Source organism: Sebastes umbrosus, chromosome 19 (assembly GCF_015220745.1).
Source record: "Sebastes umbrosus isolate fSebUmb1 chromosome 19, fSebUmb1.pri, whole genome shotgun sequence".
NCBI lineage: Eukaryota > Metazoa > Chordata > Actinopteri > Perciformes > Sebastidae > Sebastes > Sebastes umbrosus.
Window position 1 is genome coordinate 12,434,968 of NC_051287.1, and position 17,857 is coordinate 12,452,824.

General features: G+C 38.6%; 2 protein-coding genes across 3 annotated transcripts; both read left to right on the forward strand.

Annotated features, from left to right (window-relative positions):
- The first annotated feature begins 3,721 nt into the window (after positions 1 to 3,721).
- Positions 3,722 to 10,159, forward strand: LOC119477857 (kynurenine--oxoglutarate transaminase 1-like). Of its 2 annotated transcripts, none has more exons than XM_037752010.1 (13): positions 3,722 to 3,850; positions 4,098 to 4,156; positions 5,457 to 5,604; positions 5,735 to 5,884; positions 6,025 to 6,111; positions 6,249 to 6,374; positions 6,475 to 6,595; positions 6,688 to 6,764; positions 6,849 to 6,938; positions 9,004 to 9,190; positions 9,308 to 9,384; positions 9,626 to 9,712; positions 9,805 to 10,159. In XM_037752010.1, the coding sequence occupies exons 2-13, from the start codon at positions 4,104 to 4,106 to the stop codon at positions 9,862 to 9,864; spliced, it is 1,263 nt and encodes a 420-aa protein (XP_037607938.1). In that variant the 5' UTR covers positions 3,722 to 3,850; positions 4,098 to 4,103; the 3' UTR covers positions 9,865 to 10,159. The 2 variants fall into 2 exon arrangements, with proteins under 2 accessions (XP_037607938.1, XP_037607939.1); XM_037752011.1 differs by lacking the exon at positions 3,722 to 3,850 and adding an exon at positions 3,857 to 4,015.
- A 1,084-nt stretch (positions 10,160 to 11,243) lies between these two features.
- Positions 11,244 to 17,593, forward strand: LOC119477856 (kynurenine--oxoglutarate transaminase 1-like). Its single transcript, XM_037752009.1, has 13 exons — positions 11,244 to 11,399; positions 11,481 to 11,539; positions 13,031 to 13,178; positions 13,380 to 13,529; positions 13,806 to 13,892; positions 13,986 to 14,111; positions 14,847 to 14,967; positions 15,060 to 15,136; positions 15,223 to 15,312; positions 16,433 to 16,619; positions 16,992 to 17,071; positions 17,163 to 17,249; positions 17,371 to 17,593. Exons 2-13 carry the CDS (start codon positions 11,487 to 11,489, stop codon positions 17,434 to 17,436), a joined length of 1,272 nt encoding a protein of 423 aa, XP_037607937.1. The 5' UTR covers positions 11,244 to 11,399; positions 11,481 to 11,486; the 3' UTR covers positions 17,437 to 17,593.
- The last annotated feature ends 264 nt before the right edge of the window (positions 17,594 to 17,857 follow it).

Sequence of the window (17,857 nt, forward strand, 5' to 3'; positions counted from 1 at the left end):
TGCTGTCCAAATGATAAACGGGGAGGCCCACAGCCACCCCGTTCCTCACAGTCTTTGTCACATTCTCCGTCCATTCTGTCCAGTACTATTTCACACAGGTTTATTCAGTTTATGACAGTAACTAGATTCAGAGTAAATGGGTCGCTATGCCCCTCGCTGTGATCCTACCAACATAAGCTTCTACTGGACACTTTGATGTTCCAGCGATGTTGGCCCAGTATCAACAGTAAGTTTTAATTTTCCTCTGAATACTAGTTATTAATGTACACTCATACAGTTTTTATTACTAAACGGGCAGCTTTCCTCCTCTTAGTCTTTACCAAAAGGGCAGCTTGCTCCCCTAAATTAATTCAGCTTTCCTCCTTTTAGCTTTACTAAAAGGGCAGCTTTAATTCAGCTTTCCTCCTTTTAGCTTTACTAAAAGGGCAGCTTTAATTCAGCTTTCCTCCTTTTAGCTTTACTAAAAGGGCAGCTTTAATTCAGCTTTCCTCCTCTTGGATTTACCAAAAGGGCAGCTTTAATTCAGCTTTCCTCCTCTTGGATTTACCAAAAGGGCAGCTTTAATTCAGCTTTCCTCCTTTTAGCTTTACTAAAAGGGCAGCTTTAATTCAGCTTTCCTCTTGGATTTACCAAAAGGGCAGCTTTAATTCAGCTTTCCTCCTCTTGGATTTACCAAAAGGGCAGCTTTAATTCAGCTTTCCTCCTCTTGGATTTACCAAAAGGGCAGCTTTAATTCAGCTTTCCTCCTCTTGGATTTACCAAAAGGGCAGCTTTAATTGAGAAAGTCTTTACTTCTGCAACATTTATCACTACAAAGGAGATTCAGCACAACAAGAGAGATAATTTAGAGTAAGCCAATATGCAGAGTTCGATAAAACAGGTTCTGCTCACCTTTAAGATTTCAGGGATCCCTTTCTCTCTCTCGCCGGTCTGTCCGTCCTTTGGACACGCTTCTCAATGCCGAAGATCACGTCGGGGTCACCAATTGAAGGAACTGGCCTTCTACCTCCGAGAGGTCAAGGCCCAGTTACGTGCTGGTTAATCTTGTGTGACAAAGAGATTTTCCAAACAGACGGGTTAAAGCATAATAATACAATTTATTCCGAACAATTAATGTTGCATAAGTAAAAATAAAAGAGTTTACAGATATCTGGATCCAATCAACATGTCCCTGACAACATACAGTGCATGGGTCAGTTCGCGAAGTCTGAACCCCGAGCTATCCCTGATCCAGCCTATTCATGGTTTACACAATATTAATATTCATGAGCTTATGGCACGTGATGTTTCTGCTGCATGTCTTCTTCTTGGTTATCTCTTTCTGACTCCTTCCTCCCTTTGGCCTTGAAAAAAGAACAGAGCATGCCATCCTCCCTGTCCTCGCAAACACTTCACACACAACAAATCCAACAGTCAGGTTATTGTAGGTCATTGTAAGCACTTTTGTACATAATAAATCCAACAATACTTTTTCCGGTGAAGGCTTCGTCCGAAATCGCATACTATGCACTACATACTCAATATGTGTACCATCGTTTAACATACTTTTCTGTGAATAAACAGTAGTATGCATCTTTTTGGTCGCACTTAGCTGTCATTTTTTGAAGCAACGTGTAACCATGGTAACCCGTGCCAACCTCATGTGACGAAAACGACAGTTTGTGAGAATCAAAGTCTGAATTAATTTAAAATATATATTACGCCTAGTTAAGTGGAATCTTACACTTACAGTTAAATTGTAGTGTTATTGATGTTACAGAGCTGTGTGTCAACGTCCATTATTTACATTGTCGTTACTGCCGCATTGCATATTGCTAGCACCTCATCATGGCTCCGTTTTCAGGCTTTAAAAAATCTAGCCCTGTTTCATGTACTACTGTCACGATATAGCGACCGTTTTATAAAAATAACTTTTTTTAAATCATATTTGCTCCAATCTCACATAATTCAGCTTTAAACCTGCTTTTTAATAATAAAAAAAAAAGACGTAAAAATCTCACTATTTACAATATGGGACCTTTAAGTTTATCAGAATCTTTTTTTTTTTTTTTTTTTTTCACAAAGCTGTCAGACACATAGTGAAAAGTACAATACTTGCCTTTGAGATGTAAATCAAGCGCCTACGCCAAAGATGCTCTATAACAAAGATGACGCATTAGAAGCTCCGCCAATGGTTTGAAATGGTATACACTTCCTGTCTCCTAAGTGGACGTGGTCATGACGTGTTCGTGTGTCTCCACTCCCCCACCGCTAAGCTTTCACATTAGTAAAATTGTTCTGTATCCGAGTACACTTCATCATCATCCACGTGTATTTGTTTATGTGGAGATCTGCTGTTCTAGCAGCGGAGCATCGTAAAACACTTCATTCAAACTCGAAAGAAACAAAATAAAATTCACCAAAACCGTCGCCGTTAGTCTTCACAACAATCACCAACAGTATTACACTAACAGTGCAATAAATCAGCTGTGCAATAATCTGGTTTACTCTAGCATTAACAACGGAAATGAAATATTCTTATTTTACACTATTCCTGCATTTTTATAAATGCATGCATTTATATTATTTGCATAGATCCTATTTTTACAGCATTATTATTTGCACTGTTGTTATTATATATTTCTTATTTTTATTTTCTTATTATTTCTCTATTTTTATATATTTATATTATAGAACGGGAGCAAAACTCAATTTTCCCTCCAGGGATCAATAAAGTATTTCTGATTCTGATATTTATTTCCTTGCCGGAGAGAGAGAAGTATTGATACCCTCCACCTCCAAGACTGGCATTGTCCTGTGACTACAACCGGAGTGGAATGGCATTGGGCCTGTGACTACAAACGGAGTGGAATGGCATTGGGCCTGTGACTACAAACGGAAGTGGAATGGCATTGGGCCTGTGACTACAAACGGAGTGGAATGGCATTGGGCCTGTGACTACAAACGGAGTGGAATGGCATTGGGCCTGTGACTACAAACGGAAGTGGAATGGCATTGGGCCTGTGACTACAAACGGAGTGGAATGGCATTGGGCCTGTGACTACAACCGGAGTGGAATGGCATTGGGCCTGTGACTACAAACGGAAGTGGCTTATAAAACCCTCCAACAGCGAGCCTGCACCGATGCCGACTTAACCAGCCGCCCTTACTGACGACGTGCAACGCCGTTTTGTGTTCGTCATGGAATATAAGTAATATATACATATATATAATATACACAAGTAAAAAACAAACAAAAAAAAACAACTCAAAATTTAAAACAATAAAATAAAATAAAATCTATTTATATATATATATAAATATATATATATAATAATAATAACATTCTCGGTACAAAGAAACTTAAAAAAAACTTATATTAATTTAAAACAATAAAATAAAATAAAATCTATTTATATATAAATAAAGTACTTCTGATACAAAGAAACTTAACAAACCTAATATTAATATAAAATAAGCCAGTATAGATACAGGAAAAACATATTATATACAAAAAAATAGATATATAAGTAAAAAAGAATATACACAAGTAAAAAAAAATAAATAAATAAATAAATGAAATTTAAAACAATAAAATAAAATAAAATCTATTCATATATATAAATAAAGTATTTCTGGTTCTGATATTTATTTCAGATATTAGGAGCTTCATTGAGCTGTGAGTGTGACTACAAACAGAGTGGGAGGGTGGTGGAGGAGCTGGAGTGGAATTGGGCCAGCCTCATAGAACTGGAGTTACATCCTGGTAACTCAATAACTTACGTCTCGCTCCGCCCATGTGCCATAAACACACATGTGACAGCAGAAAGAGCCTGAAGGGGAAGTAAGAGCTGTATTTAAGCGTTGACAGGTAAGTAAACTTCCTTTCACTTCACAAATAAACAGCCACAGAGAGAGAAACATTTAGAAACATATTGTAGAGTATCAGCTATAAACGAGGATCGACGATAATAATAATAATAATAATAATAATAATAATAATAATCAGGAGGCTTCCTCAGAGTTCATTCATAAAGTGAGTATCAGCTGATTCCCCTTATGAAGCGACATATGCAATATATATTATAGTACTTAACAAATGTGCTTTTTATTTTCAGACAATCATGTCACGAGGACTTAATGCACGCAGAGATGAGGGGGTGGAAAAGAACATTTGGTAAGTGATGCTCATGTTGACACAAGTTTAGCCTTTAATGTTGTTTATATAATCATGGTGGTGGTACACAGCCTGGGACAGTACTATTAATATACCTTTTAAAAATGATTAACACATTTATGCTTCAATGCATTATCAGATTAGAGAAAATGAGAATCCATTATAGGTCTAAATATAGTAACAAGTAATCATATTATATCATGTAATGTAAATTGTTATTATGTCATATCACATAGATTTTTTTTTTTTTTTTTATTTATTTTGATTTATTTAACCAGGTTAGTCCCATTGAGATTAAGAACCTCTTTTCCAAGGGAGACCTGGCCAAGACGGTCAGCAGCAAGAACACAAAGTTGCAGACACAAATAGAGATAAAATACAATTCACAAAAGCACTCAAATTTGCATTAAAAGAGAACTATCTAAAGACAAATTTGGGGGACAAAAAGGAACTTTTCTGTGAGTCAGCTGTACAACAAGGGGGCTAAAAACATGATACCAGCTGCTTGATTTTTAGGTCATTTTGGAGCAAATTCCAGCCTAAGGGTGCACAATATGCAAAAGCTCTTTCCCCAATTTTTGTCCGAGCTTTTGGGAAATTTTTTTGCGTGATAAAAACACTTAAGTATTGTGGGAACAGACCCAGAATCACCTTATATATATAAGGATGTACCAATGGGAGAGCCTACGGGTTGAGTGTACAACTCACAGTGGTGAGTCAGAGCTTTACAGAGCTTAGATATTCTTTTAACTGCTCTTTTTTTGTCACTTCCACCAACATATTGTGTATGTAACACCGACAAACAAGTCAGAACAAAGTCAAATATTCTATAATATAATATTTCAATATAAAAAAACGAGAAGCAATGACTTTTTTTTGATGTTTTATAAAAAGTATCATATATTATATCACATATTGCTCAATATTTGAGTGTTAAAAAAAAACATACAGGGCAGTTTCAGAAGTCAGAGATGGATATAGCTCAAAACCAAGTGAAGCCAAAGCTATCTGCAAGTCTAGATAGATATGTCTAGATTTGTTTTTGTTATATATATATATATATATATTATTTAATTTTTTTTCATAATTTGGGTGCCATAATTTGAAGTCAGGTTATAAAAGTTTTGCACTCAAATTGTACAAATCTAAAATAATGTAATCTGATAATTATTTATTTATTTCCTTACTCACTCAACATAATATGACTCAGGGCATGATTTGTGGTCATATACAGGTTTAATTCTAACTGATCATTTTTTTGCAACAGCACTGCAGTTTCTGATCTGTTTTTCACCAACAGGGTTGAATCTGCGAAACTGGCAGCAGAATACAAGGCAGTAAACCTTGGAAAAGGATTTCCTGACTTCTCCCCTCCCAAATTTCTCCAGGAGGCTTTTTGTGAAGCTGTGAATGGAGGACCCCAGATGCACCAGTATACTCGAGCTTTTGTAAGTGGAAATACACACTTACAAATAACACGTTTTAATCTTCCTGTGAACGTCAGATGCTTAAGATTTAGAATGTTTACATTCATGGATAAGTAGGAACCTTGTGTTTGCATGTCGTTTACATCCTCAGGGCCATCCTCCGCTTGTAAAAAGTCTGGCTAAATTCTTCGGTAGGATTATGGGACATGAGATCGATGCTTTTGAAGACATCCTGGTCACAGTTGGAGCTTATCAGGCTCTCTCCTGTGCATTTCAGGCTCTGATTGATGAAGGGGATGAGGTACAAAAAATCAACCCATGTCACATCAAGTCAAAATGTTTTACAGTGCAGCAATAATTAGCAAAACATAAAAGCAAAAAAACAGAAAACATATGAAAAATGTACATTCGTTGTGGTTAATACAGAAATTTGTCTTTCAGATCATAATTATCGAGCCGTTCTTTGACTGCTACCTACCGATGGTGAACTTTATTCGAGGAAAGGCAGTTTATGTATCTCTGAGGCCGGTGAGTGTTTGACAAGTTTTTTTTTTTTACAAAATAGTTACAGAGCGTCGTTCAATAATTTCACCTTTGCCTTTGTGTACATGATTTTTAAAAAAGTATATAAATCAGACCTCTATTTTTCTTTCGTTGAATTTAAGAAAGTTGAGGGAAGCTCCGTCCTGTCAAGTGGAGACTGGGTTCTTTCTGCCGAGGAGCTGGCCAGTAAATTCACTCCACGCACAAAAGCCATCATAATGAACACTCCCAACAACCCACTGGGCAAGGTACCTGGACCTTTACCACTGTAGTGTGTCTTTTTAAAGCCAGCTGAATAAAATGTGTCCTTGGACATAAACACCTGTCACACATCTATGTCCATTACAGGTTTACACGACCGAAGAGCTCCAAATGATTGCGGATCTGTGCATCAAACATGATGTGGTGTGCATCAGTGATGAGGTGTACGAGTGGCTGACTTATGATGGAAACAAGCATGTAAAGATAGGTGAGATACAGCCAGAGTTCAACAGAATGCACACAAAGTATACATAAAGCTGCATTATTAATATATTAATAAGTATGTTAATGTATTGGCAGCCACCCTACCCGGCATGTGGGAACGAACCATCACCATTAGCAGTGGTGGAAAGACCTTCAGTGCTACTGGCTGGAAGGTAATGCTCAGATGTTCAGAGTATTTAAGTAACGTATTCTTCTTTACTACACGTTGTTGTGATTATCTGTTTTTTTCTTTTCAGGTTGGCTGGGCCATCGGCTCTAGGCATATCATGAAACACTTGAAAACCATCCATCAGAACTGCGTTTACCACTGTCCTACAGCCGCTCAGGTAAATATATAATACCGTGAGTATGTTAGATAGGTTTTTAGAAATAAAACATGGCTTCTTTAGCATCTCTCAGATGGTTGTGGCTAGAAGGTAACAGGCAAATTGCAAAACTCTCGCAAGATGGTATTGACATTGAATGGTTAAGGTTAGGCGTTGACCTTGAATGGTTAAGGTTAAGCGTTGACCTCGAATGGTTGTGGTTAGGCGTTGAGCTCGAATGGTTAAGGTTAGGCGTTGACCTCGAATGGTTGTGGTTAGGCGTTGACCTTGAATGGTTATGGTTAGGCGTTGACCTTGAATGGTTGTGGTTAGGCGTTGACCTCGAATGGTTAAGGTTAGGCGTTGACCTCGAATGGTTGTGGTTAGGCATTGACCTCGAATGGTTAAGGTTAGGCGTTAACCTCGAATGGTTGTGGTTAGGCATTGACCTCGAATGGTTGTGGTTAGGCGTTGACCTTGAATGGTTGTGGTTAGGCGTTGACCTTGAATGGTTGTGGTTAGGCGTTGACCTCGAATGGTTAAGGTTAGGCGTTGACCTCAAATGGTTGTGGTTAGGCGTTGACCTCGAATGGTTGTGGTTAGGCGTTGACCTCGAATGGTTAAGGTTAGGCGTTGACCTCGAATGGTTAAGGTTAGGCGTTGACCTCAAATGGTTAAGGTTAGGCGTTGACCTCAAATGGTTGTGGTTAGGCGTTGACCTCGAATGGTTAAGGTTAGGCGTTGACCTCGAATGGTTGTGGTTAGGCATTGACCTTGAATGGTTGTGGTTAGGCGTTGACCTTGAATGGTTGTGGTTAGGCGTTGACCTCGAATGGTTGTGGTTAGGCGTTGAACTCGAATGGTTAAGGTTAGGCGTTGACCTCGAATGGTTGTGGTTAGGCGTTGACCTTGAATGGTTGTGGTTAGGCGTTGACCTCGAATGGTTGTGGTTAGGCGTTGACCTCGAATGGTTAAGGTTAGGCGTTGTCCTCGAATGGTTAAGGTTAGGCGTTGACCTCGAATGGTTGTGGTTAGGCGTTGACCTCGAATGGTTAAGGTTAGGCGTTGACCTTGAATGGTTGTGGTTAGGCGTTGACCTCGAATGGTTGTGGTTAGGCGTTGACCTCGAATGGTTGTGGTTAGGCGTTGACCTCGAATGGTTGTGGTTAGGCGTTGACCTCGAATGGTTGTGGTTAGGCGTTGACCTCGAATGGTTAAGGTTAGGCGTTGACCTCGAATGGTTGTGGTTAGGCGTTGACCTCGAATGGTTAAGGTTAGGCGTTGACCTCGAATGGTTGTGGTTAGGCGTTGACCTCGAATGGTTGTGGTTAGGCGTTGACCTTGAATGGTTAAGGTTAGGCGTTGTCCTCGAATGGTTGTGGTTAGGCGTTGACCTCGAATGGTTAAGGTTAGGCGTTGACCTCGAATGGTTGTGGTTAGGCGTTGACCTCGAATGGTTGTGGTTAGGCGTTGACCTTGAATGGTTAAGGTTAGGCGTTGACCTCGAATGGTTGTGGTTAGGCTAGGTCGTCAGGCAGCGAGTCTCCCAAGAAGTTTTGCAAGTTTTTGCGCACTTTGCAGGTTCTCGACACGACCCTCTCCAAAGAGGCCCCACGTACAGTACTTTAATAAATTTGGCTCCTCCTCTTGGATTTTTTAGCAGTGCTGCGCAGTTATGGCCATAGTCCAGGAACTTTTATTTTGAAATTTAGCCTCAATATTAAAGCTTACAAAAATACCAAATACCTAATAATCTAGAACATTTCCATTTAATTTTGTGGTGCGGCCATTGTCTCTGAAATTGTTATTAAGTAAGATGTGTTTTTTTCCACCTTTTGAAACTACCCGAGTAAAACTTTAAGGGGGAAATCAGGGTTTAAACGATTAATCTGAAAAATAAATAAGATCTCAACTGTTTAATTTAACTGATTTTGGAGCAAACTCGACCAACAACTGCCACATGGAAATGTTTAGAAAATGTTTCTTTTGCTGTATCAAATCGACATAGGTCACAGTTGTCAATTCAACCCCTGAAACTTATCTTATATCCCATTTTGGTCTTTTCCTTCATTCCTGCCTTCTACAGGAGGCATTAGCTCATGGATTTGAGAGAGAATACGAGCTGTTTGGGACTCCAGAGAGCTACTTCCAGCAGCTGCCTGCGATGCTGCACCAGAAGAGGAATAGGATGGCCTTGTGTCTGGAGAGTGTAGGTTTGCAGCCCACCATGCCGGAGGGAGGATATTATATGATCGCAGACATCTCCTCTGTCAGTGAGTGAAGAACAAACACCTGCATCCATCATTGCTTGAAATAAAATTACATAAAAAGAATATTTTTTTCTTTGATTAGCGCTGTCTAATGTTTACCTTGGCTTTCTATTTTGATAGAGAATGACTTCAATGGCCAGAACACGGAGGATGAACACAATGACGCCAGATTTTCGAAGTGGCTAACTAAAGAGAAGGTAAATATTAAGCATTCAATTAATACTGAAGATGGATAAATTAAATCCTTTTAAAGCAGTAGCACAAGTGTTGTAGTTTGTTTTGAAGAAAATAAATTTTGGTGTATAGTAATGTATTTAGAATAATAAATTCAACTTATAAAGCGCTTTTCAAGGACTCAAAGACGCTTTAAAATTTTAGAATATTATGCTTCTGATTTTTCTGATTTTTTTATTATATAATTTGGCTTTTTTTCTACAGGGTTTAACAACAATCCCCGTCACTGCCTTCTTCAGTCCAGAGCACGCTAAGGACTTTGACAAATACATCCGAATCTGTTTCGTCAAGGTAAATTCAACCTAATTTACTGAAATGAATTCGATCCAAGCCTTGGCCTGCCTCACTCTTTTGATTCACACTCACTCTCTTTTGTCTAACAGACGGACTCCACCCTGGATGCAGCAGAGGACATCTTGAGAAAGTGGAGTCAGGAACAGTAACATCGCCCCACAATAAGAAGCATTATCAGTCCATCCAGATTCTACCAGTCCATCCAGATTTTACCAATCCAGATTTTACCAGTCCATCCAGATTCCACCAGGCTGCGTAAAGCGGTTTGGGTTAACCCCTCAGTTAAAATGAGCCATAATTGTTTTTTCTGTGTGTTTAACTCAAATTAAGGCACTTAAAGACAAAGTCCATATAATGAATTTTTTCCCCTCCTAATGTATGTCACATATTAACTGCAGAGATATTTTGTCATTTAATGAAATAAAAGCTTTTAATGATAATAAATCCACACGTTCTCTGTTTCTGTTGTTGCCTAAACCTGACCAAGTTGATCTTTTCCTAAACGTAACTAAGCAGTTTTATTGTCTAAACCTGACCAAGTTGATCTTTTCCTAAACGTAACTAAGCAGTTTTATTGTCTAAACCTGACCAAGTTGATCTTTTCCTAAGTCTTACTAATTCGTTTTGTTGTCTAATCCTAAACAAGTAAATTTTTTCCTAAGCCCTAACTAAGTAGTTTTGTTGCCTAAACCTAAGGAAGTTGTTTCCTGTGAAGAGGAAGTTTATTTTGAAATGACTGTATGCATGTAACGAGCGTACATTGACACGTGTTGCCGGACATTCGTAGGAAAATGAACAAAAAAGGAGGAATAACTTTTTGGTAAGATATCATACGAACCGTTTCATGAGAATACGTTGCATTGGGAGGAGATAGAAATGCTCTCAATTTTGCATTTAGTGCCTTTAATGTGTTAATCACAATAAATGAATCCCATCATATTATACTGACTAATAAGATGAGTGATTGTAAAGGGGTTTGACTCCCAAGTATGTCTGCTTTGACTGCAAATACAATTCTTTCTTACACATAATTTAATATGTGAGTTGGTGGCGAACCTGGGCAGAGAGTATGTGTCACTCATTTATGGTATTATCTTTGTAGAAATTAAAATGACAATCATCTTATACAGAGATGAAAACAAGAGGGCACGTTGAAGGAAAGTCACCAACATTAAAGCCTCTGTTTTTTTCTATTTCCATGAGTAGTGACATCATTAGATAAGATAAGATATTCCTTTATTAGTCCCACAGCGGGGACATTTGCAGTGTACAGCAGAAAAGGGGATAGTGCAAAAAACAAGAAGCATCGGTAAAAAAGCAAAAGACAATACGGTGCAAAAAGTAAAACAAAAGTGAAACAAAATATGAACAACTTAAATAGAAGGAAGTATAAAAATAGGAACAATATATACAGTTTTGACTATTACCGGACTTCATCTGATCCAATAAGAAATAACAACTACTGTGAATGAGTATATTGCTATAATTGTACTGTCTGTAGCACATTGTGTGTGTCACTGTGGGATATTTTAAAGTCCTCTGGACTCTAAAGTACAAGGAGTTATTGAAGGGAAAAAAGTGCTGTCATATAAAGGTACAAAAGGTTGAAAGGGGGAAGGAAGGGTGGATTACTGAATGTTACAGCAAATTCCACTGAAGTTGTTCAACTGGAAACCATCGCCAGGTGAGCACAGCAGCAGCACCGAAGACACATTTATAATAACTGTAGCTTTTGGCAAACTTGAAATATGCTTTTATTTTTCAGTCAATCATGTCAGGACGACTTCATGCACACAGAACGGAGAGTGTGGACAAAAACGTGTGGTAAGTGATAATGGCACAAGTGGACTTTTGACACATGAGACAAAGTGTTTACTGGCAGCAAGCTGCTCCCTGCAGCGGAGAATAAACTGCTTTTAATCATTCAGAATGAGAGAAGAGTTTCTCTCCCAGAGGAACAACTTTGGTGTTGGGGCTTGTTAGGATATTGGTAACCTATAAGTTGAGCCTGTCAGATGGTTGTTTACTTCCTCTCTTGTTGGTTGAATGCATTGATTGAGTCTAAAATCCAAATCCATATATCCTAAACGATGCCCTCCAACAGCAACATGATCCCGTCATTTTCTATTACTTTATTTTTTGTTTATTAATTTATTCAAAATATATAATCAACCTTTACACTTTCATTCAAATACAGCTTTAGTAACTGTGCACAAACAAACAAAAAGCATCAGATCTCATATGATCGGACTCTGGAGGACTGTTTTTGCGTCAAATTATTGATTTCTTAAGTAAGTAGCCGTGTAATAAGCGGAATAATGTACAGCTAGCAGGTCATTGTAAAATAATAAACCCCTTCAGGGCTTCGCGTCGGGGTGCCGCATCAACTTCTTGGGGTTTATTTCACAACAATGACCGGCTCGCTGTATATTATCCCTTACTTACAGTGTTTTACTTTTTGTTTATTATATTAATTATTTAGATTTATCACATGGCTTTGTTGAATACTCGATTCTGATTGGTCAATCACGGCATTCTACGGTCTGTTATATCTTTATAACAGACCATTGCTATGGATGCAGACCTCAGACTCTGCCGGACCATTTTTGTGTCAAATTATATATATTGATATATATTGATTTCTAAAGTAAGTAGCCATGTAATTAGCGGGATAATGTACAGCTGGCGGGTCATTGTTGTGAAATAAACCACTTCAGGGGCTTCGCGTCGGGGTCTACCAGCCCGTTCTCATTCCCAGAGCGTCAAATAGCAGGGCTTTGTCACAAGCAGCGGTATGAAACGCACCGGGTGTTCCATTAATTATAATATAAACCCATCCACGGCAACAGTAAACGCTCCGATAAAATACGCTGGGAGTGTGGTACGTAGTTTAAAGAGTGAAAAGACACCAGGTGGGCAGCAGGAGGGGTGGATTGGTTCAACAAATACAAGTCTTTCATCCAGGAGACCGCTGTTTGTGTCCAGTGCATCAATCAGCTGTTCGTTCGTGTCCGTGTTCACAATGTTCAGTCTCATTTTCCCTGTTCAAACGTAGTAGTTTTAAGCTCAACCATGTAGTTCTTTCCTAAACCTGACTATAGGGGTTTTGATGCGTAATCCTAAAGTGACGCCAAGGGACGTGACAAAGCGGCGGTATGGCGGCACAACAATGACCGGCTCGCTGTACATTACTGACGGATATGATTTTTGTTGAACGTGCTTGTTGTTCTTTATATTTATACTTCTCTTATACTGTTAACCTTTTAGAGACATTTGTGATAATGTCATGCTTGACAAGCAATTTTGTACCATCAGGGTTGAATTCACACAACTGGCAGCAGACTACAAGGCAGTGAACCTCGGACAAGGATTTCCTGACTTCTCCCCTCCCAAATTTGTCCGGGAGGCTTTTTGTGAAGCTGTGAGCGGAGGACACCAGATGCACCAGTATACTCGAGATTTTGTAAGAGGAAATACACGTTTGGTCACCTTTTTCATCTTTCTATGAATGTCAGAGAAGCACTAAAAGAAACCATGCTGCTGCTGCTTTTTTTCTTTCCCATATTCCGTGCTTCATTTTAAGTTTGATTTCAGTTATTTTCAGCAAGTTTTGATGGGACAAATGGTTGCAGAACAAACAGTGTGTCATATTTTCTTTCCTCAGGGCCATCTTCCTCTTGTAACAAGTCTGGCTAAATTCTTCAGTAGGATTGTGGGACATGAGATTGATCCTCTTGAAGATGTCCTGGTCACAGTTGGAGCTTATCAGGCTCTCTATTGTGCATTTCAGGCTCTCATTGATGAAGGGGATGAGGTATGAAAATCAACCCAAAACAGTCATGTCGAATGTCCTCATATTTGCTTCTAACTATGGGGTGTATGAATGGTAAATAGGGTCTGGTTGTCACCTAATATTATTTTTTTTATTTGTGTGTGGTTTACTCTTCCAGTTCCAAATGGGAAATAGGGAATTTTACTCATCTTAAATTCTCCTAATTTTACTTTTCTACATGATAAAACTAACAGAAATTATACCAAACACGGGTCAAAGTATATATGCTAAGAAACATTTTAAACATTTGCTTTTCAGGTCATAATTATCGAGCCGTTCTTCGACTGCTACCAGCCAATGGTGAAGATGGCCGGAGGAAAGGCAGTGTATGTACCTCTGAGGCCGGTGAGTTATAAAGCACCTTTTGGCAGCCTTTGTCACCTTTGTTTAAAATGTACACATCAACAATGTTTTTTGTTTTCTTTTGTTAAATTTAAGAAAGTTGACGGAAGCTCCGTCCTGTCAAGCGGAGACTGGCTTCTTTCTGCCGAGGAGCTAGCCAGTAAATTCACTCCACGCACAAAAGCCGTCGTTATCAACACTCCCAACAACCCACTGGGCAAGGTAACTGGACATTTACCAGTCCAGTGTCTGTTTTTTACAGTTTTTCTCAATCACTTTGGCTTACTTTTTTAAACAGTCTTGTCAAAACATTCCATTCATGTTTCAAAACCCAGTTATTGTGACAGTAAATTGGCCAATGCCATTAAAATGAAAAGTTGTTTTCCACCATGGCAGTCAACCTTGGAAATCTCTGTTCTGTTCTACTTTTTTGTTGATACTGAAAGCTTACTTCACAAGACTGTCAGTTTTGTCTAGCTGCAGGGTATTAGATTTATATAATACTATGCAGAATAAATGTATGCACAGCTGTGCTTAAAGCAAATGTACGTGTGTAGCGATGTGTTACATGTACATCATTCAGCTAGACAAATCTGACATTCTGGTATCAGTCAGTGTCAACAAAACAGAGACAAGAAACATGTAAGAAACATTCCCAGGGTTGACTGCCGTGATGAAAAAACATCTAAACATTTTGAGCAGTACGACTCACATAATGACAAAACAACTTTTCATTTCGGTGACGTTGGACACACTAACTGGTTTAGAAGCATGAATGAAGTGTCTTGGGTGAGTAACTACCTTTTCCAAATATGCAATAGATACTCATCAGTTTTGATCAGCAAGACGTGCAAGTGGTTATTGTGCAAATTGTAGACAATTGTAAACAATTAAAGCCAGCTGAATAAAATGTGTCCTTGGACATAAACACCTGTCACACATCTATGTCCGTTACAGGTTTACAAGACCGAAGAGCTCCAAATGATTGCGGATCTGTGCATCAAACATGATGTGGTGTGCATCAGTGACGAGGTGTACGAGTGGCTGGTTTATGATGGAAACAAGCATGTAAAGATAGGTGAGATACAGCCAGAGTTCAACAGAATGCACACAAAGTATACATAAAGCTGCATTATTAATATATTAATAAGTATGTTGTTGTATTGGCAGCCAGCCTTCCTGGCATGTGGGAACGAACCATCACCATTGGCAGTGCAGGAAAGACCTTCAGTGCTACTGGCTGGAAGGTAATGCTCAGATGTTCAGAGTAAGAAAATCACATCATTCGGTTCACTACAACATGTTATGATGACGTGTATTTATTTTTTTTCAGGTTGGCTGGGCTATTAGCTCTGAGGAAATCATCAAACGTTTGAAATACATCCATCAGATGTCCGTTTTTGATTGTGCAACCGCTGCTCAGGTAAACACATAATTCCTTGAACATTAGAAATATTGTTGTTGCAATAAAATATGACCTCATCGTCTCTAAACTGCTTCAGCTTTCAGTCTTGATTCTTGAAACCAAATTATCTTCCTGCTGTTTCGACTATCTGCAAAGTCTTTTAAGTTCTTGAATCCTGACTTATATTACTCTTTTCAACCCAACCACATTGAGTGGCCCGATGTTACCGACACACACATTGCACAGACAAACATAAATTCATAAACAAAGAATTTTTCTTTTAACTTCTCGCCAAAATCCATAATTTGCAAAAAAAAAAGAATACGCTAAACTGTATGAAAATGGAAATTTTGCACAAATCTCCGATAGCATTTCCATTTCCTAACCCTGACCCTTCCTTACGTGAACCCACATGGTGCAAATATGCTGGCTTTGCGCTATTATGAATCTCCCAGAGAACCTGATATGGAGAGGGCAGAGGAGAGTACCGGCGGCTTGTGAGAAGCTCCGGTACGCATGAAAAAGTCACGGTATGCCAAGGAGTAAAAGGTAGAAGTGCCGTTACTGTATACGCTGCGTACCGCTGCGTACCGCTGCGTACCACTTTGGGAAGAATGTATTTGATGTGCATGCCCCACTAACATGTATGGGGCGGGATTTATGATCTATACTGCAGCCAGCCACCAGGGGGCGATCCAGATGTTTTGGCTTCACTTTTGGGGAGCCGTCATGTCGTCCATTTTTATTTCCAATCTATGATTGTGACCAAGATACTGAGCTGGACATTTTACAGTTGAAAAATCAACCTGTCAGCGCACTTTGGTGGACAAACTATGTCATGGTGAAACTGTTTCTAAATGACCTTGTTTGGCATTTCTGTACTGAAATGTTAAAATCTACTTCATCAGCCAACACATCCCCATATATGTAATAAGCTAATATAATAGTAAATCTAATTAAAGCATGGCATCTTGTGTTTGAATATCTTAACACAGTATAAGCATGATATTGTTTTAGTTAAATGTTGGAAGAAGCAGATACTGTATACTGATAGTTTAGAATATAAACTGCGTATAATGTACAGCTTCAGTCTTGTTTTCATCATTTTGCTCTTTTCATTCATTCCTGCCTTCAACAGGAGGCAGTAGCTCGTGGATTTGAGAGAGAATACGAGCTGTTTGGGACTCCAGAGAGCTACTTCCAGCAGCTGCCTGCAATGCTGCACCAGAAGAGGAAGAAGTTGGCCTCGTGTCTGGAGAGTGTAGGTCTGAAGCCCATCATGCCGGAGGGAGGATATTTTATGATCGCAGACGTCTCCTCTGTCAGTGAGTGTCACTAGTATGGATCTGTGTCCGGTGGTATTAACAGATCAAAATGTCATCAATTCAAAACTTTTCATTTCTCTCAGGTTAATTCAAAGACTATAGGAGAAAATCATTTTTCTATTCTTGTGCTGCCTCCTGCCTGCTACATTAAACAAAGTTAACATGGCAGGCAACAGTACAATAAAACTATGTAAAAATAAGTGAATAAAAACATATTTTGGGGGGTTTTGTAGCTGCAGACATTTACACATCGGAGCCTTTTGCAACACAAAAAAATGGTCAGAATATGGTGACGAAATAAACTAAGATACTTTATGTTTATTAGTGTATGTTGTGTATCTATGACCAACGTTAAATTTCTTTTTTTGACAGAGGTGGACGTAAATGACTCCATGACCACTGAGGATGAGCCTTATGACTTCAGATTTGTGAAATGGCTAATTAAAGAGAAGGTAAAATTTGTAGTATGATGTATTTAAATGATCTTGTTTTTGTTTATTCTCAACTTCTTTCAATATGATTTTTTTTTTTTTTTATCTGCAGGGTTTAGCAACAATCCCCGTCTCAGCTTTCTACAGCCCAGAGCACAGAAAGGACTTTGACAAATACATCCGATTCTGTTTCGTCAAGGTAAACAAAATGCATTTTATTCCACTGAATTCAATCTTTATTTGATTCAAGTCTTCTCCTATTTCATTGCTCTTTGTCAGTCCTTCACAGTCACTCAAATTCACTCTTTTCTGTCTAAAAGGAGGACTCCACTCTGGATGCAGCTGAGGACATCTTGAGAAAATTTAGTAAAATTGAAAGACAGTAAAATTTTCCACAGTGTGGGGCACACAGTCACGCATTACTCGTCCATCTGTGCAATTATTATTATTAAGCAAGCAAAAAAAACTGTACAACATATTTCTCAGTAACTGCAGAGACATTTGCCTTGTATCCAACAGGTTGAATAAAGCTTTGAATAAATCTTCTCTGTCTGATAGCCTTATTGGCACAGTATTTTTGTCTCATAAACGAATGTGAATGGCACAGTTTTCTGCTGTCCATATTTAGTGTACATTTTATATTACAACCAAAAAAAAAAACTTTTACATTTACAGACAAGAAATTCATTCACCCCTTGAAAAAAAAAAAAAATAACTGATCACAATATATAAATCCCACTACGAGCTGGTCAAAAATCAAGTTTTGTAGTGTTGATGTTTGATTCAGACTGAAGCAGAAATTTCCAT

Coding starts and splice junctions, on each gene's coding strand:
- LOC119477856 (XM_037752009.1), top strand. CDS start 11,487: ATGTCAGGACGACTTCATGCACACAGAACGGAGAGTGTGGACAAAAAC. Junction 14,112..14,846: donor CCAACAACCCACTGGGCAAG/GTAACTGGACAT, acceptor TGTCCGTTACAG/GTTTACAAGACCGAAGAGCT. Junction 15,137..15,222: donor TCAGTGCTACTGGCTGGAAG/GTAATGCTCAGA, acceptor ATTTTTTTTCAG/GTTGGCTGGGCTATTAGCTC.
- LOC119477857 (XM_037752010.1), top strand. CDS start 4,104: ATGTCACGAGGACTTAATGCACGCAGAGATGAGGGGGTGGAAAAGAAC. Junction 4,157..5,456: donor GGGGTGGAAAAGAACATTTG/GTAAGTGATGCT, acceptor TTTCACCAACAG/GGTTGAATCTGCGAAACTGG. Junction 5,605..5,734: donor ACCAGTATACTCGAGCTTTT/GTAAGTGGAAAT, acceptor TTACATCCTCAG/GGCCATCCTCCGCTTGTAAA.